At 44.1% G+C, this 26,669-nt stretch overlaps 1 protein-coding gene across 2 annotated transcripts in view; it reads right to left on the reverse strand.

Annotated features, from left to right (window-relative positions):
• COQ8A (coenzyme Q8A) overlaps positions 1-26,669 on the reverse strand; it is a 53,185-nt gene that overhangs the window by 11,936 nt on the left and 14,580 nt on the right. For both annotated transcript variants that reach the window (XM_068411813.1, XM_068411804.1), the window contains exons 2-6: positions 23,679-23,873; positions 20,881-21,291; positions 19,553-19,619; positions 9,737-9,811; positions 2,927-3,049 (exon numbers count right to left, since the gene is read on the reverse strand). In XM_068411813.1, coding sequence (XP_068267914.1) covers positions 2,927-3,049; positions 9,737-9,811; positions 19,553-19,619; positions 20,881-21,291; positions 23,679-23,855 — 853 coding nt within the window. In that variant the 5' untranslated portion in view covers positions 23,856-23,873. The remainder of the gene's footprint in view (positions 1-2,926; positions 3,050-9,736; positions 9,812-19,552; positions 19,620-20,880; positions 21,292-23,678; positions 23,874-26,669) is intronic.

Raw genomic sequence — 26,669 nt, forward strand, 5'->3', positions numbered from 1 at the left:
TTTACAGATGCACGTACCACTGTAAGTCTATCCCAGGGAACAAGAAACAAACAGCTGCCTTAAGAGCACTGTCCTGGGAAGAGGGGTGGAAAGGAATGGCGAGAAGATACATAATGCAGAGACATGACATTAACACTCAGCATTGTTTAGAAATTCCCCCCCGAAGCCATGAGCAGCATTGAAAAGTACTAACAAAACCCCCCTGTGGAATCAACAGGAGTTTTTAAGAGGAGCTCCCATTCTGTCACCGCAAGTCAGAGATTAACAGGCTTTGCAGGAACAGTGAGTAAAACTCCCGTTGTGACATTACAACCCTGCAAGAAAGCTAGACGTTGCATTTGCGTGCGCATTCCAAACACTGAAAGAAATTTTTGCTCTATCATCGCTGGTGTATCACTGCCAGGCCTCTGAACATTATAGAAACTATTCTCAGGGGTATGTGAAAGTATCAGCCACCATGCTGTAACATGCTAACCTGCACCTCTGAGGGTGACTGTGCAGAAAGAGAATGGACCTCACTAAAAGTGACTCCTGCTCCCAAGAAGCTATTTGTGTCAAGGTATCATGTTTGCCACAGGCATTTAGGATCAACTTCTGTTATTTTGCTTATTGGTGACATCCAAAAAACTCACAAGGTATTTCAACCTTTAGTCTGCGAGGCCACTCTTAACCAGGGCTGCTTGACCACCACTTTGTTCCTTAGCACAACGCCAAACCTGCAAGTCCAGACTGACTGTACAGAAACTCAGCACCAACGTTAAAAATCAGTCATGCTGCGGAGGCAACTCTGACAAAACGAGGCTTACAACATGCTGATGAACAAGGTTATACGTCTTTGTGGTAAGCTGATGAGGCCTTACTGGAAAGAAACACGAAGCAAGAGTCAAGGCAGGGCAGTCTCAACTGGCAAATGCAGCTGCCTTTCTAACATCTTCCAGAGCACACACACCAGAACATGGGTTGATTTTGGGCCCTTGGCATCCTTTCTGCACATGACCTTCAGGAATGGGGGTCCCTAACAAATCCGGTGGCTCCCAGAAGTGGACATCAGGGTTTTTAAGGACACTGCTTTGTAACTTCTGGATGGTTTAGCTCGCAGGTGCTCAGCTACACCTGGACAAGGCAACACAGAGCCCCTGTGCTCAGTTAGCACATATCCCTGTAAATAGAAGAAGCCAATTCAAACTCACCAGGCCACAGAGAAGGCCATGAAGTGGCAGGAAATACACAAAACCCTCCTGTCCAAACAGCCAGCCCAAGAACTGGCTACTCCACACTGTTGGAAGTGTCTCTCTCACTTCACCACAACTGTCCCTCAGCAAGGTTACCAGCAGCCTACATTCTCAACAGGCATTGCAGCACTCCACACACTCGTTGCAAGAGTCAAATGAGGGCTGGGCAGTGCCACTGAGGTTGCTAAAGGCCTGTATATTCTTGACACCCAAGTGAAGTCAATCGGCAAGTGTTTGACACTCCTGCCAGAGCTCAGTAACATTAGGAGACAGCAGGCAAGTGACAAAAATCCAGAGCATTTCTGCTCCTCAGAGCTGGCCTGTCACAGCTATTCCCTTTACACTCACATCCAAGCCTAGGGCAGCTGCGACCAGGCTCTGGGTGCACATTAGGTACAACTCAATAGTGTCCTAAGAATTTTGAATTAATCCCCACCTATGGTAGACAAGTTAACTTCAGAGCTGATTTCCAGACATGGCTCACTCACCCCACATACCAGAGGCACTGGCCACAGAAAGCAAGGAGCACAAGAGCTCCTCCTGGATCTGCACTGTGAACCACCAGTCATTGGCATGTGGTAGTTGCTAGAGGGTGAGAAAACATCATATGGGTGGTGGCCTTCGACATAGCAGCTGCTGCCTCCCACCTAGCTTTGTTAATCTTGCCAGCAACCTGGCACGCACCTAAACCAAGTGATTAGCAAATGAAGAACGATGAAATGCCACAATCAGGACTCTCTGGAACGGGGAGCTGGTCTTGCTTTATTGGCTAGCCCAAGTTATTTAATACAGTACCAGATCCAGCCTCATCAGTCAACACCTACAAAAATTCAAGAAGAAGCACAAGCCAAGCTAGCTGAGTACTTCAAACACTCAGACACTGACTGAGTTTCAGGGACACCTTGAAAGCTATTTCCAGACAAGGGTAACAGCTATTTTTGGTTGGTTCTTTCCTTCCCTATCAAGTTGGGCAGGAAGGCAAAGTGGACAGGTCCAGATAAGGTTTGAATTCAGCACACCTGCTATCTTCCAGGGGTAACGTAACAGCTCAGTGCAGACCCTGATGTCGCTCCTGCCTTCACCTGTGATCACTGACTTCCGAGCCCAATGGAGTAAGTAACAGTTTGAAGTCTCAAGATGAAAACAAGCGTTTTATACCTGGTAAGATTATCAGCTGTACTGGCCTTTCTAGCAAAGCTTCAGTGCCAACAAAGCCTGTAAACCACAAACAGGTTGCTGTAATGGGAGAAGGCTGTGGATATAACCTTGACCACTTTTGGTGAACTAAGAACAGGATTGTGTTCTTGTCATCATCCTCCTCCTTTCTAGCAGGACACCTGCATGTAGAGTGTGATATAGCTCTGCTTCTCAACAACTACTTTTAACACAGGCATTAAAATCCACAGACTGTCACCTTATTTTCAACCAATTTCAGTTGTGTGTCTGACACAATAGGGGCATTGGGAAAGTGGTGGTATATATTGCACACATCTAGTAATTTCATACTGGGATTAGACTGAACTGAATCAAACATATCTCCATCACTGCTCTCACATGAGAAAGCCACTCATCTAGTCTCTCCACATTCACTTGATACTGACCAATTCCAGACAGCTGACCATGTATCACAAGAAATCAGTTGCCCCACCTGGCAGCACTAAGGAGGACAGCTGAGGACCTATGCTACCACTTACCTTGAATGCTTAACATCTGTCCCAGCTTCAGTGCCGCTCCCCGGACCTTGCACAAGGTTCTCACGATTCTTTCTGCATTGGCCTCCGACAGGAACGGGCTAGAATCCATCACTGCTTTCTTTCCTGAGGGCAAGGAGAAAAAGCGTATGGATGAAGAACACCCTTATCTCAGCAAGCTCACTTCATCATGTTAGCTAGCCCTGTTCATTCAACAGGAGATTTGCTCTTCCCCAGAGAAATCAAACTAGGACTATACTCAGTGCCTTCACTGCAACCCAGGGGCATGGACTGAAGTTGTACATTTGTCTTGTGACAACTTTGACATTGCTGGCTTGAGGGCCAACAGCAGCAAGTCACAGCCTCCATGGATGTCTGTGCTGCTATGCAACTGTCCAGGATCCTGGGCAGATATTGGCACTTGAACTCACTGTACCAGCTAGCTCAGCCTAAAACACTGTGTAAAGGTCTCCCAAGTCCCACACCATAGGCTACAGCATAGCCACAGCCTCAGCAGAGCAGTAGGGGTGAGCCACAGTAAGGGAGAATTGCCAAAAGCCTTGACAGCACACTTGCATAGACTGAGAACGTGCTGGCACTTCATAGGGTGGGAGCAGGGATTCACACCAGCACCAAACCTCTTTTCTCATACCAAATAATTCTTGCCCGAAACACATATGTTCATACACAAACACATATTGCTGTGCAACTGCACATCCAGAGTGTGCACTAGAAATCTGTAGAGAGCAGACGCAGCTTTCACATCTCCAAGTCCACAATAACTTTATTTTCTATTCAAACTGAAATTTACTGTCTCCTGATGCACAGGCAAGACCAACTCTCTTAACAGCATAACACCAAAACACCATGGCTGCATACAGCATTCTGAAAAAGCAGCAGATTGTAAATCTGTGATGAGGTTAATCAAGCTAGTGAAATCCAGGGAGGCTAGAGATAGTCCTCACAGGAGGAGCCCAGCAGGAGCTCTCATCTGTGGTACCATGCTCTTCTTGGACAATTGTGCTGGGGGAGGAATTAATTCCCGTTGTCAAGATTGCCAGCCTTTTTCCCCTCTTACATCCTCACACATGCACGGCATTCCTCACCATGTTCTTATGGGCAGTTTGCTACCGAGAAAGACGCTGCCTTTAGACAGAAGAACATCTCGATGTAGTTAGTCACTTGTTCTGACTGTATGTAGAGGCTATGCAGGGAGGAGGCCAAACCCTTCTGTCCTTACTCCCATCAGCAGTCATGCAAGCATCAGCTTGCACAGAACAAGGCCCAAAATATACATACTCAAACACACACACATTGCTGTCCCCAAGACTGGGTAAAGCCTGATGTCCGACAGGCTCACTAAGTGGTCACTGCAGCCACCTACACACCAGTGCCAGGGTCCCAAGTATGCAACAGGGTTTTTATGTGGCATAAGAAGCACTCCCTCTCCACTTTTTTTTTTTTTTCCAAAGCGAGAGGGAAGGAGACCTTGATTCCATTTTGTGGTCCCTTTGGGAGAAGCAACCCAAAACTCCTTCTCCAGAGCAATGCTCAGTACAGCAGGGACAGAAAGGGCAGGCAGGCACCCGCCAACAACTTCTCTTGGGGCTGCAGATCAGCTCTTGCTGATGGACAGCCAAGCAGGAGGAAGGTCAGGTCTTCCAGCCAGGCTGCAGGGCCCACAGCTGGTACGCTGATCTTGGAGCTACATCATTTCTTCCAACACTTCAGAGGAAAGGGTACTAAGGACAGAACAGCAGAAGCCCCCAATATACAACAAACAGGGCCCAAAAAGGCACAGCAGCTGCAACAGCCCAGCAGATCCCAGGCCGATGGAAATTACTGGAGTGTCATGTAGTGACTAGACCAGCAAGAGATCCTCTCCATCTCCAGCTAGCTCTCAGGAAGGCATACAGAGGGAGCTTAGACTGGCCATAGGACAGGAAAAAGAACTAAGAGTCAGACTGAAGTAAGCTGCTGTCTAAACTCTGGTGGCTCACACAGCTTGGTACCACTTTCTTGAGGTGCTAAGCATGTTACTGGTCTGACAGACACCCTTCAGCCCCTGCAAGCAGCTGACTTGCTTACAAAGCTTTCCCTAGAGAAATGATACCACTGAACTCTCCACTGGCAGTGCAGAGAGGTGCCAAGCACTTGCCCTCCCCTGTCCTTCAGCCCCTCTCTCTTTCCTTCACTTGTTTTGTGGGAAAGCAGCAAGATGGCACTGTGTGTGGGACATCTATCTGCACAAATCTCTCTCCTAAGTAAAGAATGTACATGAAAAGGAGAGGGGAATAAAAACACCAGGAGGGAGTACACAGGACAACTATCCTGCTCTTGAGAGCCCAGAAGTCACTATTTGCATCACACACAGCAATCCTGAGAGCACATTTTGCTCTGAATCCTGGATGTAAGGAGTCTGAGAGGCTGAATAGGTAGAACTGCCCAAAGCAGAAGGATCTGGCTTTGCCCACTTGAAAAGCTGGCTCTGGAGAGTGGAGTGCTTGCAGCCACCTAACAGAGCTCTGGCTCTCAACAATCCCACCTCAACTGGTGCATCCGGAAAACTCAGTGTCCTTAGCAACAATGAGGCAAATAATCCCTTTTATGAGCTCCATCAGACACACAGGAGCTAGGGAAAGTACTGCCTTACCTTCCTTCACACCACCTGCACACAAAAACATCCTCCTTTGAGTCTGCAGCAGGATAAAGAAGTTAGTTAATGATTAAAGTCACCTCCAGAAGTCAGTGAACCCTGACAATTTTAAGAGTCTTATCAGAGAAAGAGCCAAACACAGCGCTCCCCATCCTCTTCTGGCATGCTTCTCATTGAAGCCAAGCCCACAGGGGCACTACCTGATCACCAGGCAGCCCAACAGCACGTGATCAGCTGTTGCTTGTTTACGTACTTCACTAGAAGTGGGCAGGAACAACAAGGTGACTTGAAAGCAAGAGCCAAATAGAGGATTATGAAAATGGCAAGTGGAGAGAAAACAGGCATAGGCTTCGAAGGGTAGGTGGAAAGGAAGTGGGGATAAAACCCAGCACAAGTTATGAAGAAATATGCCAATTCTCAGTAAGTTCTCATTCTTCCCAAAGACAGCTGGCACCTTTTGATGCTAAAAACTATTTCCTCCCCATCTTAAGATCACAAAGTTGTTGCTTGGTTTTTGTTTTGTTTTTTACCTACTTGATCAGGGAGAGAAAAAAAGGCAAACAGAAGTCATATCTAAACAAGCTGTGCCAACGAGGAGACCTCAGAAATGAAGGCTCCTGCAGTCATGGTGCCTGGAGCCTGTCAGCTCCTCCACAGCAGAGGCAGCAGGCAGATGCCCTCAGGAATGCTTGACGCACATTTTCCTTTCCAAATCCAGAACTGGCATGAACCCTTCCAAATCTGTGTGCGTCTTACGGCTGTATCACTGCTTTTCCACCTCCTTTGCTACTGTCAAATGGAGAACTAGCCACTGGACTTTGTGTGTATTTGTTTTTAGGACCATCTGCCACACAAATTTTGGGGCAAGGGAAGAGTCAAGAACATAGCCTCAGCACTTAGGACTGACAATTCAAGGAGATTGCATTATTCCTTTCCATAAGAAAACAACTCTACATTCAAACCTAGGCCAGCTGCCAGCCCTTCAGGGCAGAGCCTGGCACTTGCACAGTACCTAATAGAACAGCCTGGTACGGGTCATTAATAAGTTACCAAGTTGACCTTGAACCCAGAGCCTCTTTACTAGTAATGGCAGCTATTTATCTGGGCTCTCTTTCATTTTTATTCCTGGAAATTTATTCTACTCTTCCATTCCCACTCTGTGTCACCCTTGCACTTCAGATACATACTCTAAATACTGAGACTGCCATCAAGGTCACCAGTGACCACGGAGGTTATTTTTAATTAGCTACAATCTACCAAGAAAATTCCCACTGGAAATCAAGTACAGCCATCCTCTTTTTTAAAAAAATTAGTTGAGCCAAACCACTTATTAAAGAACTTAAAGAGGGCAGCATTAGGCCCTCAAGCCCTTAAAAAAAAAAACAAACACAAAACTGCACCTACTCACAGGGATTTTTCAGTGGAAAGAATTTATGTCCAGGACATCAGGCTTGGATGGAGAAGGGAGCAGTTTGTAACTCTTGCACCAAACTTTTTTGCTCTAGAATAAATCCCTTAAGCAGTGAATTGTTTATGGAAACAGAGACAATCCAAGGCAGAGAGAGAAGAAAGGCCCCGTGGCTACTAAACAAGGGTGGCGAAATCGAGCAGGAAAAGACAGATCAGCACTAGCAGAGTTGCTAGAGAATATGCAAGAGAATAGGCATTTGTGGTCCCTCCATTTGATAACAGCAATGGAAAGAAGTACAAGCCATGCTACTAGGATCACTTGGAGCTCAGGAGTTACTGGCTTGCAGTTTTGTGACTGAAGGACCCATGTCTCTAGATTCATTTTAAAGAAGTGAAGACACTTTCATTTATACTGATGGACAAGAGGAGGGTAACCAAGAGAAGGCTCTTTCTCATCACTCCTGGATGCCAGTGAGAGCATGAAATTCTTAAGCATGCCTTTGGGCATATACACATCCCACTTGTTTAAGTTGGAAGTGCCAAGAAGTTACTATTAATATTGCAGCAGTGGGGAAAGAAAAGACATCCTCTACCAGCTGCCAGAGAACAAGACAATATATCATTCTCAACAGAGACAGACCTTAGCCCAAGCTTATGATGCTGGCAGCCAGAAAACCTGGACACAAACACCTCAAGCTGAAATCATGAAAGGGGTGCAGAGGTATTTTTAAAGAAATGTAGAGGTACCTATGTCAAGAGATTCCCCCCAAGAACAGCTAAGCCTGGTACTGCCAGAAGAACAGTAAGAAAATGGGATCTTGGACTCAAAACTGCACATATCTTCTGCCATGCATTTCTGCAGGAGCAGAGCCCATGGAGGGAGTTCTCATCCATGGAGCCTTACCCACCACTCTAAAATCCTGTGGAAAACACATCAAAGGACACTAGCTAGAGGCTGTAGCTGAGTCACCTGGAGACCTTCCTGCATCCTTGGCCTGAGAAGTTCCAAGAGAGTATGAGGGCTGAAATAGTCTTTTACTTCTGCCTCACCTCGATACTTGCTGCTCTTGCCCCATTCTCAGTCCCACTACCCTTCTCCTTTACAGTGTAACCACTGCTCCAAGCTCTTATCTAAGCAGATATGACAGCAAGAGGGGAAGCAAGAACAAAAGCAAGACAGCTAAAAATAAAAGCCAGGTCATTTTTTAACTCCCTTGCCTAGCATCAAAGTTGGCAGTTCTCATTCTCTTATTCTTTAATCAAGGTTTGTTCAAGAAAATTACTCTTTGCAAAACATGACTCAGACTTTAGAGCAAGCTTCTGGCACCAAGTTATAGTTACATGGGAAAATAATAGTTTCCCTAGCAAGAAGAAAAATGTTTAAAGGTGCAATTGCTTTATTCCAATGAAAAAGTGTCTGTCGCCCTCTAAATAAATAAATAATCCTTTCTCATGCTGTAAGGAAGAGAAACAACAGTCCTGTTATTCCTTCAAATTTCATAGTTCTGCAAGGTCATGTTTTCACTTTGGGGTGTGCCCAATTAGAAAATAATCTGGCAAGCAGAGAAATACCAACAGTTGCGCCATTCCTCCTCTGTTAAAAGCAAAGCAACTCATCAGCTTCCAACAGGTATGAACAACCTGTCAAACATCACAAGCGCTGAAAGCAAAGGCTTTCAAGGATTCTCTATAGGATGGGCCATGTTTGCCTGAATGCATGCTTTTAAATCAAAGCAAAGAAACCCACCCAGCCTCAAACACCTCAGGTCACGGAGAGAAACAACAACTCTTTGCCAAGGATCCTTTTTCTTTGCTGGGCTGCTCTGCATTGCCTAGTTGTACATGGAATACAAAGATGCAAGTATTAACAAGCAGCATCCTGGGTGGCACACAACCCCTGCCTTACCCCTGTCCCCCCAGGTTTGTTGGGTTTTTAGTTTGGGGTTTTTTGGTTGGTTTTTTAGGGTTCTCCCCCCTCCAAATGTCTTCAATTTTCAGCCGCTCCAGTACCTCCTGGCATAGAGGTTCACATTATCTCAGTCTCCGTCCTTCCCCCACCCTGACAGCAGAGCAGAGGGAAGACACAAACTGGCTTTGTAGTAGAATACTACTGGCCACAGAGTAAAATTACTTCTAGCTGCAAGTGCTTAACCCTTTCATCAGTTTCCTCCACTCACTGGAAATAATCTAAACACACAAACATACTCTCCAAACCAGAGAAAAAGTGTTTTGTCTCTCTTAAAAGAGAGCAGCCATCCTCTAAGTTCCTCCTAGGCAGAACATCCTTCAATTTCAAAACAGACTGCAACCACTAACAAAGTTTTCAGACATACAGGCTCATCTATGGCTTCTGTACTAATAGAACTACACAGTTTCACTGAACAGTGTGAAAAACTTTGTTAGGCCAAGACAAACCAAGAATGGGCACACAGATAGTATTCCAACTCAGGGGCGCCTGTGGGAAAGTAAGCTGTACGAACTGTGCTGGCATAAACTCACTCTCTCGCATATACCTCTGACCTCTGTCTACATAGTGAGGCTGTGGTGCACTTAGATGGGAGAAGGGTCTGGAGGTGGAGAAGGATTATGTTAAAAATAAAAGAACTACCCACATCCCCCCGTTATTCTGACTGCCTCACTGTCCCAGCTTTCAAAAGAATAAAATCTTGCGAATGCAGGTGTCTGGGGAAGAAAAAAAAAAAAAAAAAAGGAGGGAAAAAAAGAATGAGGCTGTAGAAAGGGCTTACCATTGCGGTCCTCAGCTCTAAGGCTCTTCTTTGCAACTTCTGCCAATGCCCCAATGCCAAGACCAACAGCTAGTCCTGTAAAATAAGAAGAAAAAGACCCAGGTCAGAATAAAAACCCTTCTGAGACACATACAGGGGCATTTTCTGTAATTAACCTTAAGCCACATGGTCAAATGCACAGTGGCAAAACAGCTCGATTAGAACATCCTGGCTTTTGCAATGGAGTCATCTTCAAGTTTGACACTGAAGAGTTTTCTCCTGTACTTCTTCAGCCCAGCATGCCAGCCATGTGTCACATAGGCTAGGCCAGTCTGGGATATCCAGTTTTTATAAAGCATGTCAACAAGTGCTACTCAGAGCGCTGTGCTCTGGCTGACGTTCTGCTGTAGACTCAAATAGTGGAGTTTAGAAGGGAAGAAAAAAAAAAAAAAAAATCTCACAAACATGGTTCTCAAAGTACAATTCTCAGGAAAGAACCGAATGCCCCTCACTCCCCACCATGCCACCAGAGCAGGGGGAAGCAAAACTGTATTTAGATGAAGCCACTGCCAGTATCATTTACGGCTCTGTGATCCTACTGTCTAAGCATTCAGGTTTATTTGTGCCCATTTGCTGTCTTTGACTTCCACATGCTCGCTGACTATGATGAACAGAAACATGTTCTTCCTGAGGCCCACCTTAATGCAAGCAGCGTTGTAACCTGCAATTCCAACCAGCTGTGCTGGGGAGTAACCCTGCACAGCAACAGTAAGATCATGAGACCAAAACACCAGCACTCCACGTGCACTATCACCCTTGCAAGCAGTGAGTTCTAGGGCATTGTCTCACAGCCACAGATTAAGCTACGACTACAAAAGAAGCGTTATCTGTCTCCACTAACCTGACCAAAGCTACTGAAGAATAAATGAGACACAGATCTAATCATGCAGTAATCCATACCACCAAAGGTCTCACTGCCTTCCCAAATTCAAAATATTTATTTTTCTGGATAATAAGTGACATGGGCAACCAGAACAGCTGGTGCTCCTTCACATCACCTCAGCAATGGTGCATCCCGCCATGTCTTACTCCCACCCTGCTAGCAGTACTGGGTGTGCACGTTTTCCAAGCACCCCAAGCCCTCCTTGGGGCACTACGGGACAGCTTCCCAGGTAAAACAACCAGGGGACACTGAGTGCAATGAAGGAAGCATAGCTGACCCGCACATGGCAGTTTGTGCTTGTGTGCAGGAGGAAACACATGTCCACGTTTTGTAGTCTCAAGTGAGGAAGCCTGGGCACAAACAAGTTGAATTTCATCTTGCACAGTGAGTCTTTACTCTCTCCCATCAGGCAATTACAACCCCACCTCTACCAATAAAATCTCAAACTTGCACAGTACGTCTGCTTCAGAAACAGCTCCATCTTGCAATCTTGCAGACCACATGTACTGGGTCGAAGAATCCAGCATACTGTGAAGCACAGGGCACAGGAGGCATCAGTGACATCAGATGACCTTCACAAGGACTGCTTCCAGGGCCACTCATGCCATTTAACTGTCAGACAACCTTTCATTCTCCATTGCATACCAATGTTTAAGACCATGTGGCACGATGCAGAAATTTACATTCACAAAAAAATATAACTTTCACAGGATGCTGTGATTTTAACATTATAATACTTACATTAAAAAACTCTGAAATATTTTTGGGTTTTGGGGTTTTTTTTGTAAGTTTTCCATATTTCCTGCAAGTTCTCCTATGTAGGTGCGGCACTGAAATGCCAAATTTAAGCCTAAGTCTGCTGTTACTACCTAACTTGTGCAGATCCTTCAATAGTGCCAAGCCACTGAGCAAGTCTTTTGCACTAGAAGTTCAGAGATTATATTACTTGAACAAAATGAGAAAAATATCCCTAGACTCCACAGGGAAGATGCAAAGAGACTTTTCAAACAGAGCATAAACACTATCTATTAAAATGCTGATACACACTCACCTCCAAACAGAGCCCACAGCTAAGACAGTAACTTGGAGCAGAAAGTACTGACAGTCAGACAGGAAGCCAATGAAGACAGATATCTCATCAACAAAATGTGATTTTCTAGACTTAATACCACTCACAGAAATCAGCTTGGTCATTATCAGAGCTAGGCTGAACTGGGCTGGCAGTAATTGATTCCAAATTAAATACATTCCATTTCCTTCTAAAGGCTCTACATTCACTCCTGAGACCTAACTGCCTGTCTTGGTTCCATTGGGATTTGGTTTCAGTTTGTGGCCAGCCATTGTGATCAAGGCCCTCAGCAGTTAAATCCAGGGCAGCTGACACTGGCTGGCCCACAGGTGTATTCTACATGATTGACATCAAGTTCACTATAAAAGGGAGGGCTTGCTGGGAAGAGGTGGGGTTCTTGCTCTCCTTGCCTCTCCTCTCCCTTATTTCCACCAATTGCAATTCCTGGAGCAACTTGCTGGTGCTCTATAGGTAAGTATAATTTTGCCTCTTTTGTGTTGTCATTTATATTGATTTCTTTATTTCATTAAATCTGTTTAACTTCAACCCACAAGTCTCCCTCCTTTTCCCAATTCCCTTCCTCATTTGGGGAGGGGACACTGGGTGATAGAAAAACTGTTTATTGTTTAGCCCCGGGTGCAGGCTAAATGAAGACACTGCCTGTACCTAAAACAAAACATATCTGAAATTTCTAATCTCTCTTCATTTTTAAGACACAAGCCACTTCAACGGCAAACAAAAGACCAGGAACCAGATTCTACCCTGCCTTCCAGAATAAAGCTGGAGAAGTTCTAGCACGCTCCAAAGCGGCTTGTGTTTTACATCAGTGTAGTAAGATCAGACTCCAAACAGGTGTGTGTTGCACCTCCCCTCTCATGGCTGTACACAGTTGAGCATCTGAACTAAACCATATTGTAGACTACACTAGAAAAAGAGCTTCTGTTACAATAGCTCCCCTCTTAGAATTTGCTCACTGCTCTGCTCTGTCCAATTTGCTAGAAAATGAACTCGAGTCATCAGTCAACAACAGTTTCAAATAAACTAAAGCCAGGTATAAATAAGTTCACTGTTAAACAGCTGCTAAGGTTTAAAGATCTGAAGTTCAAACAAAGGCTTCCAGCATCTTCACACCATCATCAGTGTGCAGGAGGATGTTTAGCTCACGGCATGACATGAAAGTGCAATGCAGCATTCCTACTTCAAATGTTCAGTAACTACCTGGAAACATCTCGGGGCATACGCAGCCCTGCTCTAAATGTGATAGCAGGAGGGTAGGTAATACTCTTGGCACTGTGCAGGATCCTGTGCATCTTGGGTGTCTGCTGCATCTTTGCAATTAAGCCTGCAAAAATGAAGTCAGCTGTATATGTAACCTTCTATCACCAAGAAACAGGTGACAATTCAAAGTTTTATTTCTCAAAGCAATGCCAAAACTTGTCCCTTTCCCTGAATGTCCAGGGCTTAGAAAAAGCTGCCACATTTCACAAGTCTCAGTTGCTCACATTATTCCTTTGTTCTTACCAAGTTATTATCAGAAGAACTATGAAATTAGGGAATTAAATAATGGGCTAAATTCCTCATGGTTCTAACTCCATCCACTAACACCAGTGCTAGGGATCACTCTGACCCTGAACTTCAGGAAGACATTACCTTCTCCTTTACCAACTTGAATTTCATTCACTGTGGCATTTGGAGCACACACAGCTCACACAACAAAAACCAGCATGGAAAACTTCACCTTCCCTCATCTTACAAACCAGACTAATGCTTTAGGGTTCAGGAAACAAGTTCTAGACAGGAGGGTTCAGAGCCATACCAGTCATTTCCTGAAATGCCACTGAAATTTGTTTTCCAGGCCTCTTCTGCACACCTACCCATCTGAAAGGCTGTGATCCAGGCACGGGGTATTGGGATACAAATAATAATGTGTACTGGCCCTGCCTGAGATAGGAGTTGATTTTCTTCATAGCAGCTTGTATCATGCTGTGTGTTGGATTTGTGACTACAAGTGTTGATAACATACCAATGTTTTAGCTGTTGCTGGACAGTGCTGGACATCAAGCATCAAGGCTTTTTTTTTTTTCCCCACTCTGCCCCCACAACAAGTAGGCTGGGGGTGGGCAAGAGGCTGGGAAGGGACACAGCCAGGACAGCTGTTCCAAACAAAGCAGAGGGATATCCATACCACCCAACGTCAGCTCAGCAGTAAAAGCTTGGAGAAAGGGGAATGAAGTGGGGGACACTTGGGGTTACAGCACTTGCCTTGACAAGTAACTGCTTACAGATGCTGAGGCCCTGCTTCCCAGGAAGTGGCTGGACATCTGCCTGCCCATAGGAAGTAGTGAATGAATTCCTCTTGCTGCTTTGCTTGCACATGGAGCTTTGCTTCACCTATTCAACTGTCTTTATCTCAGCTCCCAAGTTTTCTCACTTTTGCTCTTCCTATTCTGTCCTGCTGTGGGAGGAAATAAGTGAGCAGCTTCATGGGGTTTAGCTGCCACCCAAGGTCAACCCACCACACGCTGCCAGCCATTCTCCTGTTACCAGGCAAAAGTCACCCCTCCAAAGAACCTGCGCAGCTGTAAAAAAGCACTCTCCTCCTCTGGGCCGCTAGTCTACTGACCTTGCACAGGTCACTCCTGACGTACTTCATTTTCCTTGTCTGCAAGATGACTATTTCCTCCAAAATTAATCATTTTGGGACAATTTTCAGCATCACTGAACAGCCACAGTTCAGCACCTTGGAAAATAGCAGCCCTGAGCACCTCTAGAAAGTCACACTCCTACATTTTGCACTTTATGCAGGCAGATTATTTCAGGCCTGGAAAATGCCACTTGGTTTTATACCAGCAGAGTGCCTCTTCAGACATTTTCCAGGCATCTCCAGCACCCATTACACTTCAAACCAAGCCCATCAAGAGATGATCTGGAATCAGTTTTGTTCAGGAAGAATCCTCTTGCTCAGCCACTGACACAACAAAACAAACAGGAGACTGAATGGGTTGTTATCACTCTGCTCAGCCTGCCAAGCACAGGGGTGGGTGAGACTCTCCCTTGGAGCAGCCTGTGCCCTGGTTTTGGTCACGTCAAACACTGCAAGCACCACACAGAACACATTGCAAGCTGCAGACAGTTGTGCATCAATTTCCATTAGCTTTCTGAGCATTCAATGCTCACCAGAAGAAAGCCACACTCGTTACTCGCGTGACAACCTGAATCTTGTAGTTGTCAGTCCTGTATATACTTCAGTAACACAGCTCAGGAGGTTAGGTTTCTGGTTTGGGTTTTTTGTTTTGTTTGGGGTTTTGTTTTGGGTTTTTTTTTTGCAAAATTGCTACAATTACATTAGATCTAGACTTCACTGCAAGCTTCCTGAATTTTCTTTATTGCAAAAGGATCTTATTATATTGTTAAAATAATAAACTTACAAACCAGGAATATTATTAAGGAAGACAGAAACCGCTTAGAAAAGTCAAATGATGCAAGAAAGGGAGAATGGAAACAAAAGAGAAGATCAAGAACTGTGTGGGTGGAACTGATGACCCATCAGGCTACAAAACAAGCATGGAACAAAAAACTGCAGAAAAGTCTGGTTTACCCATTCCAATTCTGGGAAGAAAAAATAAAATAAATAAAAATCACAGATGATATTTAGTACTATAAATACAGCTACCAGCAGTCACTCCAGCTGATGCAAGAAGCATACAAAAATACATATAAAGGACAAAGAAGTTCAGTAGAGGATATTGTGCTGATTACAGAGAAACACTAGCTCAGTATTGTACACAAGCATTGGAGAAAATGATCTTCAATCTTTCCAGCAAAATGTTCTTTGCTCCCAGAAGAGGTGAGAAGCCAGGCAAACTCTGCAGTCCAAGTATTTCTGCCTCCTGTTACTAATTTGTCCATCACCCACCAGAATGTCCTGACATCACAGCTGAGAGTTTCCCTATAATATCAGGAGGACAACAAAAAACATGCAAAGACAGGAGGAGAAATGATTCAAGTGTGAATGGGATGAGGCCAACAGCATGGGAATTCAGCTATCTGAACCCCAGGAATAGTTAGGTTACATGAACTCTGCTTTTGACCTACTCAACATCTTTCCATTTTCTCCAAGTCTAAAATGATGTTGCTCTAATATGGAAATAAAGAAAAAAGTGGATTTTATCCCACCAACAAGAGACAGAGTCAAATGCTACTTTGACAGGTGAGGAGGTAGTAGGGGAAGAATCCACCTCAACCATTGTGTTTCCCACAATGATTTCTTTGGGTCTTCAAATGAAGATGGCACCCTAAAGCACCCAAGAAACTGCACAAAAAGCTTACTTGCTCTAAGCTACACTCCCTCACAGATATGGAGCAGCCTCCTGCCATTAATTATTTTCAAGGCAAAGCAAAGAGGCAGCTGGTAGAGCAGGAAATAATCACCCCCCCCGCCCCCTGCTACCCCCTATTTAATTCTGATCATTTGAATGTCCTAAGCAGCAAGGACAGAGGTGGGTCACTACTGTTCCACAGGTTAACAGTGACATGCCCTGCAAAAGGGCTCCTTCCAACTGTTAACCATCATCCCTCAGCAGCAGCAGGTGCTCCCAAAACCCAATAATGTAATTTGAGATTCTCATTAAATCATCCTACACCTTGTTTCTCACTTTCAGTGAAAATGTGCAAGAGAGATCACACACTGTGCAGGCACGGGGAACTTCCAACTCACCTACCACTGAGCTTTGAAACACTTAGTTTACTTCAAGCTTATCTTGCCTTCTCGGAAAAAAAATACATTAAGTTGGGTTGGATCTTAGGAAAGCAAAAATCAATTCTCATCTCAGTTGGAAACTGCCTCCTATGCCCTCACGAGACTCCCTTAATTAGCCTCACTTTTCAGCTTGCAGGTATTTAAGAACTGTACATGTTACTTCTTGTAAAGTAATTATTAAGTATTATTAATCAGTAATTCTTTCCTGAGAACAAGACCCAGAAAAGACTGACAGTGAAGATAGTAAGTAGCTGGGAGAGGCACACAAGTACTACCTTCCTCTGCTCACAATCTAAGAGGAAAAGAGTCAACCATAAGCCAAAGCTCACTAACAACTTCAGAGGAATCAAAAACAGGTAAAAGTGCATGGTACACCACAGCTCTTGCCATCAGCTAATGCTTCCTGGTTTAAGCATTTAAAATGCTTCGTAAAGATGCAATTTGAAAAGAACATTTCTCATCAGATAAGAGCCAGTCAGGAAAAGCCACGCTAGAATTAGCTGATGGGGTTTCACAATTCCACTGGCTCTCTCAAGGCCATGTACAGGTCAGAAAAAACACTCTAAACTTGGAGCAAATAGCAAGCAGGAGGTGCTCCTCCCTATAAACACAGTCCCTCTTTCCATGCAGTTCCAGAGGCTGTTTAAAAGTTCATATCAGTCTGGATCAAGATCTGACCATTAAGAAGTGTTCCTCACAGGTAGTCCATCCCATCTGGGGCTGTCCACATTACTTCAGACTCACCACACCCTCAGAAACCTTCTTCAAGCATTACCCAGCCTACCAAAATATTACCAAGGGATTTCTTAAACAGGAAAAAACCTACCTATAGGCCACATTTGTTGTTTGTTAGCCAGTGTACTCACAGTACTATTTCTCCTTGCTGTTGTGAGGAAAAATTCAGAGGGAAAGATAAGCAATGAATGCTAACAAGAGATTGCAGAGACCAGAGAATCTGAACACCATTTTTGCAACACAACGTCCCCCCAAAAGCAGTCTGAAAGCAAGAGCTCTGTCTTGCCAGCAATTTCAATCATATAAACCAGACAACTGGAGAAGGGCAAGACCAAAAAATAGATGACACACACAGATATGACTGGGGATGCTGCTTATAAACAGTCTCTTTCTTTCTTACTCTCCCTTCATGGTTTTGGTTTGGTGAGGTTTTTTGTTTTGTTTTTTAACCTGAGGTTAGGAGAAGACAGGTAGGTAGTTATATTTTCCCCTTGAAGCATGAGTCAGCCTTTCCTCATACAACAGCCTTGGGTGCCAAGAGCTGGAGCATACAGCGACGGCGCTGGAACTCAAAGTCCACAGAAAATTTGGTCATCTGCCATTTCACATCCACCAGCTGTCAGCAACCAACCACAGATAAATTCAGAAGATGACAACTAAAAGTGCTGTGAAACTTTCCATACAAATCAAGGCTAGATTAGAATGAAGACCTGCATGCTTCTAGAGCTTAAAAACAAACAAGTCAAGTGAGTTTTAAAGTGATGCCTTGTTACTCCAAAAAGCAGATCGTGAATCCTTCTTCCCTTTAAGGAATACTAAGCCTGCTGAGAAGCCAGAGTAACTGCAATGAACTACAGGGTTAAAGAGGTCTGACCAGCATTAAAACCTTATGTCATCACAAAACTCACTTGTTTATTCCTGCACTGCATAGAATCAGTCCCTGCCCCCAGCTCCTCCTAGCAAAGAGACACACAGAGTTTTTAATAACTGGGTTTTTTATCTCATTATTGATCTGAATTACATTTGACAGACTATTTTTCTTTCTTCTGGGATCCATAACACAAGGATGTCTACTTTGTACATAAGCTTCTCTATCAAATTTTGTGGAAGAGAATCACAAGAGCCACAAGGGCCTAACATGCTACTTGGGACAGACTGTTCACAACCTAGATAAGCTACTATCATCTCAAAACACTACAGTCACAAAAAAACCCACACACAACAGAGACTACTCATCTAATGATTAGCTAAGACAGACTAGCTGTGATCATCTTTTCCACCTGCAATGCTGTGATAGTTCCCCTTTCCTTAGGAACATAGTAAGTCCTTTAATGGCTTTGGATACAAGACATTAGATAAGCATCATCTGTTAATATTACTGAAGATATTTCACTGCTTTTTAACATAGTAAGTCCCATACTGCAAATAAAATTCACATAGGTTTTAGCTAGCTTGATCTTACAGGCTCAGACTTTATATCCTTCCTGGGAGAAAATGGTTTATAAGCAATGGCTAAGTAAATCAAACCTTGACTACTATCATCTCCCCACCCTCAAAAATCAATAACAAAAGGATATGTTGTATATTTAACCACTGCTCAGAGAAGAGGCAATGATAAGTTTGGGAAAAAATTATTTAAAATAATAGCTGCTCCAGCTGGCTATGCTTGACAGTAACAGCACACTGTAAGGACTAGAAGGCGAGTTTCCTCACTAAAGTGAAATCATATATGCAGGACTAGGGTATTTGTACAGACTGAAGAACAACCTGCACGTCACTCTCTCCCTCACTAAAACAGCGCAGTTTGTGTTACCATGAAGATGTGCAGTTCTACTATGCATTCCCAAATCATCTGCTGCCCTACACTCTTTTAAGAGTGACTTTTTTTTTTTCCTTTTCAAAACAGGTATACGAAAACTAAGCTCCAGGAATGTATCAGCCTGCTGCCTTAAGACAAATGAAAGCCCGTGCCAACTCTGTAGTTCTTGTTTACAGGTAGCTTGTTGAATGCATCTGAAAGGTCTGTTCAGGTGGGGAGCTTTTTTCTTTGCCATACTATGACAGTAGCAGTTAGATATGATGAAAGAGTGACAGAAGACATGATTCAAAGCATAACCTCATTCTGACTAAAGGCCAAGATCCATAATTGCAATGAAAAAGCCCAAATCAAGCTCTGAGCTAACCAGCTGTTTGTGGGAAAGCACTTTCCTATTAGCAAGGTTAACTAGAAAATAGAACCAACGAATGCTTCAGCAGGAGCACTGTCATAGGCAGCCATTGATCAGTACATGCAAACGTAGTGACTTCACAAACGTGGGTGTGCAAACTGACCTCCAAAGTTGGCGAGCCGTCCGATCCTTGTGACAGGAACCTTCCTCTCCCGGGCCCGCTCACTGAGCTGCAGCAGAAAGAGAGGAAAGGAAAATAAAACAAAAAGAAATCCACAAATGAACTGGGCATATGGTCAGATACCTGCAAATTCAGAGTGCAACTTTGAAAGCACTTCAACAACTCTGTGCTACAGAAAGCTTTTCTTGAACACCGAGCCGTATATATGTTGAGAGGTTTTCAAGTGAACACACTGCAGAACAGACACACCATGAACTGAAATATACACTAAGCAGAGGAGCAGACAAGAGGGTGAGAAAGACAGAAGAGCAGACAACCTCATTTTAGAAACCTCATTTTTACTTTCACCTCAGCAGCCCTTACATTTTCAACTTGGTGAAGCAGCACAATGCCAACACAACTCCCTTCCACACATGGAATTAAAACTCATGGAAGATTATCAGGTTCACCGTACTGTAGATAATTCCCCCACGCACAACAGCTGGAGCAGCAGAAGCATAGAGTTTCATCAAAGCAATATCCCGAGTGAACGAACCCACAGTAGCGTCTGATTCTGGGTTTGGGGAAGGAGGCAGAAGGTCGGAGCAGATGGCAAGTACCTCCACTGGGAATTCTGCTGTGGGCTTTCTGCACTGTCTCACACAAGGGCATGAAGCACTAAAGCAACAATTGTGAGCTATGCTACTCTCCAATCTACTAATGCTCAGGGCAACACTCCCTCCCCCTCTAGAAGGACTTGCAAGAAACAATATAGGAAGCCATAGCCTTCCCTGAGAGGAGCTTACGTCCAATTCATTCTTCACAGCCATAGCAAAACAACTAGCTAAAGGGAACAGGGCCCTTCAAGGAGAAGGTAGACTCTTCAGGTCAGTCTTCAAACCTTTGTAGCCTACAGCTGTCCCCACCTGCTCAACATTTCACCCCAAAAACTGGGATGAAATACAGACCCTTCATTACTGTAACATGCATCAATAAATACATCAAGTCCTCATCATCCAGTGAATGAAAGAAGAGCTCCTGTTAATATAAAACTGAAGTCTAAACCTATGTATGCTTTTTAAACATCCTCTCACATCAAAATATCTGATATAGAGGGGGCAGGTATGAAAGGAGAGCCTGAAAAGCTATTGACAGAATAAAGATCACAGAGATCAGAGTTAGTGAGCACTGACACTTCCCTCTTTTGCCTCCACAAAAAGGAACAGCAGAAGAGGAAGAAATGAGAGAAACACAGGAGAAGGTGAGTAAGGACAGTCCAGTATAGAAACCATAGTACTGAGAATCCTTGATTAAAAAAAAAAACAACATACCATCTGTTTGTAGGGTTTCTGCTCTGAACCTGTTTTGGCCTGTCTGGCTTTATCAATATCTTCAGCTGTTAATCCACTAACAGACGAATGGTCTTGGTGAAAAGCCCTATTTTGTCCAAATGCAGCAGCAAAAGGATTTCCATGGTCCCTAAAGCCTCCGAATAACCTTGCATCCATTTTGGGAGGGAAAGGCTTCTGACCCATGCCAGTATCTCCAGTCTCACCAACACTTCTGAAAGGTCCATTCGTAGTGTGAGAGTAAGCAGGGCCTTCACCGCTGTGTTCGTGAGGCTTGCCAGAGGCAGTGGAAGAGTCCATTGGAGCATCTGATGGCTCTCGGGCTGAGAAGTCATAGTCTTTCCCAAAGTCCTCACTGAGATCAGTTAAGTTCTCCTGCTGTTTCCCTAGTTCCTGCAAACAAAAAAAGAAATACTTTAAGAAAATAACTTAAAACCTGCTCCCTACCCATCCGTGGTCCTCAGAGATGGGCATGCAGCTAGGCTGTAATGTCTCCACAATAAGTAATTTGTAGAGACTCTGGCACTATAGACATTCACAGTAAGAGACGGGAAAAAGGAAGAGACACTGGGGACTCCTGGGATCACTGGCAGTCTTTCAACCCCGCTGATGGGACAAACTCGTTAACAGCTTCTCAGATACCCATAACTAGAGACACCTTGTTCTACACACGCTGCCAAGAAGGGTCACTAATTGTGGAGTTCACCAGAAGCAATACACTGCTCAGAAACAACAGGTGATGGAAGCTGCAATATCGTGTAAGATACACTTAGGAGGGATAACAAAAAGCTAAACCTCACAATATTCAGTTCTTACCCCTGCCACGCTCCCTCCTCCCATCCTGTCCTTAATCATGCAATGCCAGCACTTTCAAGCCCAAAGCTACCCAAAGCAATACCAGATACCTACTTATAGGCAAAGTAAGCTCAGCCTTCCACAGCCATGACATTACCAACTGCAAAACACATTTCATTATTCAACCACTAAACTATGACAGCATTTGTCGTCATCCCAAAATAAATAAATAAAATTCTGTGCTTGAAGCAACAATATCAGCATCAGACACAGCAGCACTCAAGGCAAGCTTCTCCTGACACTCTTTTCTGTTCTGTCCTGACCTGCAAGAGCTGCCCCACTAAGTCCAGGTTATTTCCCACCACTTTTCAATGTAGAAAAAAATAAATAATGCTCTGCTGCTGACTTTTATTTATCTCCTATGTACTTGTTACTTGACATATTCTAGTTCAGCAGCAGCAATACCATGGAAGAACTGATGACTATTACAGCCAGTCAACAGGATTTTAAACCCTGCTGTGGTCAGGCAAGCAGGCAGCATATTTTAGGCTCTTTCCTAAACACTAATTACATTTCCCTTCCTTACAGAAAAAAAACAGAACATGGTCTTTCCTGTTATTCAGCAGGTCTCATGCTATTCTGAACCTCACCATCACAGCGGTGGGGGGAGAGGAGAAATCTGTTTACAGATGGACCATGGCCACAATACTGACTGATGATTTCAAGCAAGAAGACCTCTCTACTGCCACACTTACATTTTAAAAACCACGTCAGAGAGCCAAAACCCCGCCACAGCTCAAGAGAAGTGAAATACAATCACTTAACATAAAAGCTTTCCTCTCTTCAAAACAGAAAATATTGTAGCTTCAGACTACAGATTTCTCACTGAGAGTGAGCTGTGCTTTGGCAGCAGCTTCTCATGCAACTCATTTACAGAACACAGGGCAAGTGTTCTGCAGGTGTGCTTGTGGTGCCTCTCTTGTGCAGAGAAACAGGCACAGAAACAGGAGAACATCATCTCTCTCGGATGCAAAAAGAGGACAAAGGCAAGACAAAGCACTATCCCCATAAACAAACACACTTTGGGTATTTCTATTGCAAGCTTAAATAGAACGAAGGAAACACAGGCCCAGATTCTAGGACTGAAGCTATAGACTGCCACGACAGTCTAAGCTCATTGCACAAAAACCATCAAAACCTCACTCATTAGTTTCTGCTTCAAAAATGATGATCTGAGCTATGCTGTCTTTCTAAAGGAAGACAAAGGATGATCATTTTTGATTAAGAGAAGCTCTTTTCCTCAGACAAGTCTCACATTTTCAAGAGATGGCAACTCAGCAAATGTGAAGCTCTTATAAATCCATCCCCATGTCTGGTAACAAAAGTTGCTGGGAAAAAAAAAAAAAAAAAGAGTCTGGCTTTCCTCATGTTCCTCATTTGAAAAATGAGTTCTGAAAATCCAGCCTGGGCTGTATGTGATGAACATGCAAACACCTGACCCTGAGCCATTCTGAAAAATACCACGTGCACCAATTCTGTCAAGAAAGGAAGCAGCACTGAGATAAATCCAATTCACTCTAAAAGAGCTCGTTCACTTAGTCAAAGGAGACATAATCAATGACTGAAGTTTAAATGAGACTTTAAATAACCAAGCCTCTGGCCAGTCTTAGCAAGAACTTGATCTTTGACAAGATGAGGTGAACAGAGCATTTTTCATTTTCAGCATGTCTTAAACACTCAGTAATGGAAATAGAAACACTCTGCAGCAATATTCCCCTCCCATCCCTGTCCAAGCACCTACTGCACACCACAGAAATCCTGGAGAATTCCCAGAGCATTGCAACATCTGCATTATCGATCCAACGTTTCAGAGCTAGGTTCTAGTTCATGATGCGAGTTCCTAGCCGCTCTCACAACAAAACCAAAAAGTACCTGGAGGAAAAGCAAAACATCAGACTAAACTATGCACAAAGAGCTTTGCTTACCTGTACTTTCCCCAAGGCAGAACTGAACTGTTCTTCAGCAGTGGCCTGGATGGTCCTTGCAATGGTAACTGCATCGCCCCCAAGGAGCACCTGCCGAAGCTGTCCTGCTTGGGTTTCTAGGACTGCTTTACTAAGCTTTGTCAAGCCTCTCATGACCATGATGGCATCACCTGCCATGACTGATGTCTTTCTGAGCTGAAAGATGAAAAAGAAAAAAAAGGGGAGGGGGGAGGATGGGACAAGAGGTCAAGGAACAAGTTTGTAACCAGTTTCAAGTCACTTAAGAGCCAGGGGCATATCCCAGACAATCTCTTTCCGCTTTGGCATCCAGCCACCATGGGAACTTGTTTGCAGCTCAGATAGCACACAGGCCAGCTTGAATGACAGCTAGTTAGCTGACCTTACCAGGCAAAGCAAGAACTCTCCTTACGACTGTTCATGAGTTAGGATGATGTTACAGGACTCCACACAAATATTCAAGTTACCATTGACCAGGGGAAGCAAAGACAGGTAAATGTCAGTAATACTGCCAAGATGGTCTTGACTCCTTCCAGATGTTTAAAGAGGATTAAAAGCATTAGCATTTGACCTTTAGTTATTATCAGGCCCTGGAACATGTTCTCAGTGCCTGATAACACGGATGAAGTGCACTGCCAACTGTCACATCCCATTCCTGCCCTGGAGCTATGCCTGCTCATTTTACATAGCCAAATTTCTTCACCCCCACACCAGTGAGTAAGCTTTGTTTGTCCTCCAAGGGTAGTCTGCTCAGTCCCCAACTTGTAGCTCACTGCTACTTTTAATTGGAACCTTAAGTACACTCAGAACACCTACCTACCACAGCATTTTTTGCAAAGTACTGCACTACAGTAGTAAGGTTTTGACTCAGTCCCCCTTCCTGTTCAAGAAGCACTCCAACTCAGATTCATAACAGTCTGTGCAATTTCAGTGTCTTCAGATACAAACTGGGCACTGTAGGATGCAAGACAGAGTGTGTCTGAGAAAAAGTTCCACTGACTCCTTTGTCTCAGCCTAGAACCAAGCTCAGGCTCGGGACACCAGCTCTCCTGCATCACTGTGGTTCATGTAAAAGACAATCAGGAGTGGCTGGGGTGCCAAAACCATTTTGCAACGGAGATTTTCACCTGCTTATTTCACTCATCTCCCACATCTTTAAAGCACAGTCAGGGGCACAGTTCCAGGGCTGGCTCAGTTGCACGTCCTCCCACCTTTACTGACACAGAAGATAAAGGCATGCAGTTGGCACAAGATGCTGACTGAGGTTCCATCTTACCCATACAGCATTCTCCATAATGATTTGGAGAAAAAAAAAAAAAACAACGTTCTGGCTGAGATAGGTACCAAGCACTAGTCTAAGGCCACATATTTAATTTATTTCCTAGGTAGGTACACAGGTACCAATTTGTTTTTAGAAGATAACCTGTCAACATCCACAATATGCACTACAACTATAAACGTTAATACACTGAAGTGCTACAAGTGATCCTGAGTCAACAGCACACATGGCATTACGCCCTGCTGCAGATCACAAGCAACTGGATCCAGTTACCTTCTCGGGAAACACAAAGCCACAAAGCCTGTCTCACAAACACGTCTGCTCTGTCAGTCATGCAGAAGTATGGACTGCTATAGCTAAATTTCTGGGTAAGTACACAGTTTTGTTGCAGTCACACAGGAGACACATGGATTACTACAGCTGAATTTCAGAAGTGCGTTATTATGCAAATGCAGGTAAACCCCAGTTACTGGAATATTTGTTCAACAACTGTTAATCAGTGATCAAAATCAGGAACAACCACTGTAGCCAGGGAGTATTATATGTTACATGATTTAAGCACAGTTGTTAGAAGGACAGTCAAGTGTTAGCAATGAAACTGAGCTTAATGGGTTAGCTGTAAAAATAAAAACCAAGCCTACCCAGGTCATTATTCTGTAGTTATCTTTACAAGACCTATCCATATGCTGCAGACTTGTAAGAAGTGTTGCTTCTGAATCTCTCCAGTGTTTGATTACTAGGGTTGGTTTTAACAGTGTATAATGCACTTCTGAACTTGAAAGCTGCCTGTCAGGTAAGAAAATGCACTCTGTCGACAGGAGGTGGTTTTTTTTTCCCCCCCTGCAACATCTTCACACTGGAAATCTCCATGTGAATCTCACTCAAAGCTTTTGCAGGCAGTCGTGGCAATGCAAAGCCAGGCAAAGAAACCAGCCAACAACACAGTACTGTCCCAGCTGAAATGAGACTGTTCAAAGGTTGCCACTACTAAGAAATAAGTGCTTTTGTAGTCGCAAGTACTAGAAGCACAGGAAAGCTTGAACGCAAGAAGTTCATTCCCTCCCTCCCAAGAAATGCAACAGAAGGTAATGCAGTATAGATCAGCGTGTGCTCGGGCAACACACACAAACATCCACTTTTAACACGGATTCTTTCTAACCAACGATACTAAAACCATATCCTCCTCTCACCCCAGAATAGCTGCAGGACTTATCTTGAAGTGATAGTTATGATACACTAAATGTGCATTTTCAAAAAAATAAAGCTTCCACCAAATTTTAGGGAACCTAATGCAACCACAAATGGAAAACATATATTGCACAACTCGCGCTCAACCCTCCATTGCTAAATATATCAACGAAGAGGACCAACTGCCCTTTACACTTTTGGCTATAAAAGACAGCACTGGGCACATTGCTACCAATATCCTTCTGACTTCCACGCTATCACCCCCACTTTCCTCTGCACAGCAGTAACAACCACCTAAGTACCATGCAAGTGGTTCTTTAGCTCAGAAGCATCAGCAACACACTCCTGTGCAGCGCTGCCAAAGGCCAGGCTATTAAACAGGCCATTTATCCTCACACCTTGCTGCAACACAGGCCCCTGTGTAGGAAATACAAGCCCACAGTCAACTGACTTGCTGTTTTCAATGATCTTTCAGATTCTCTGCAGGTAGCTCACAGACCCAATGG

The sequence above is a fragment of the Nyctibius grandis genome, chromosome 1, assembly GCF_013368605.1.
Source record: "Nyctibius grandis isolate bNycGra1 chromosome 1, bNycGra1.pri, whole genome shotgun sequence".
Taxonomy (NCBI): domain Eukaryota; kingdom Metazoa; phylum Chordata; class Aves; order Nyctibiiformes; family Nyctibiidae; genus Nyctibius; species Nyctibius grandis.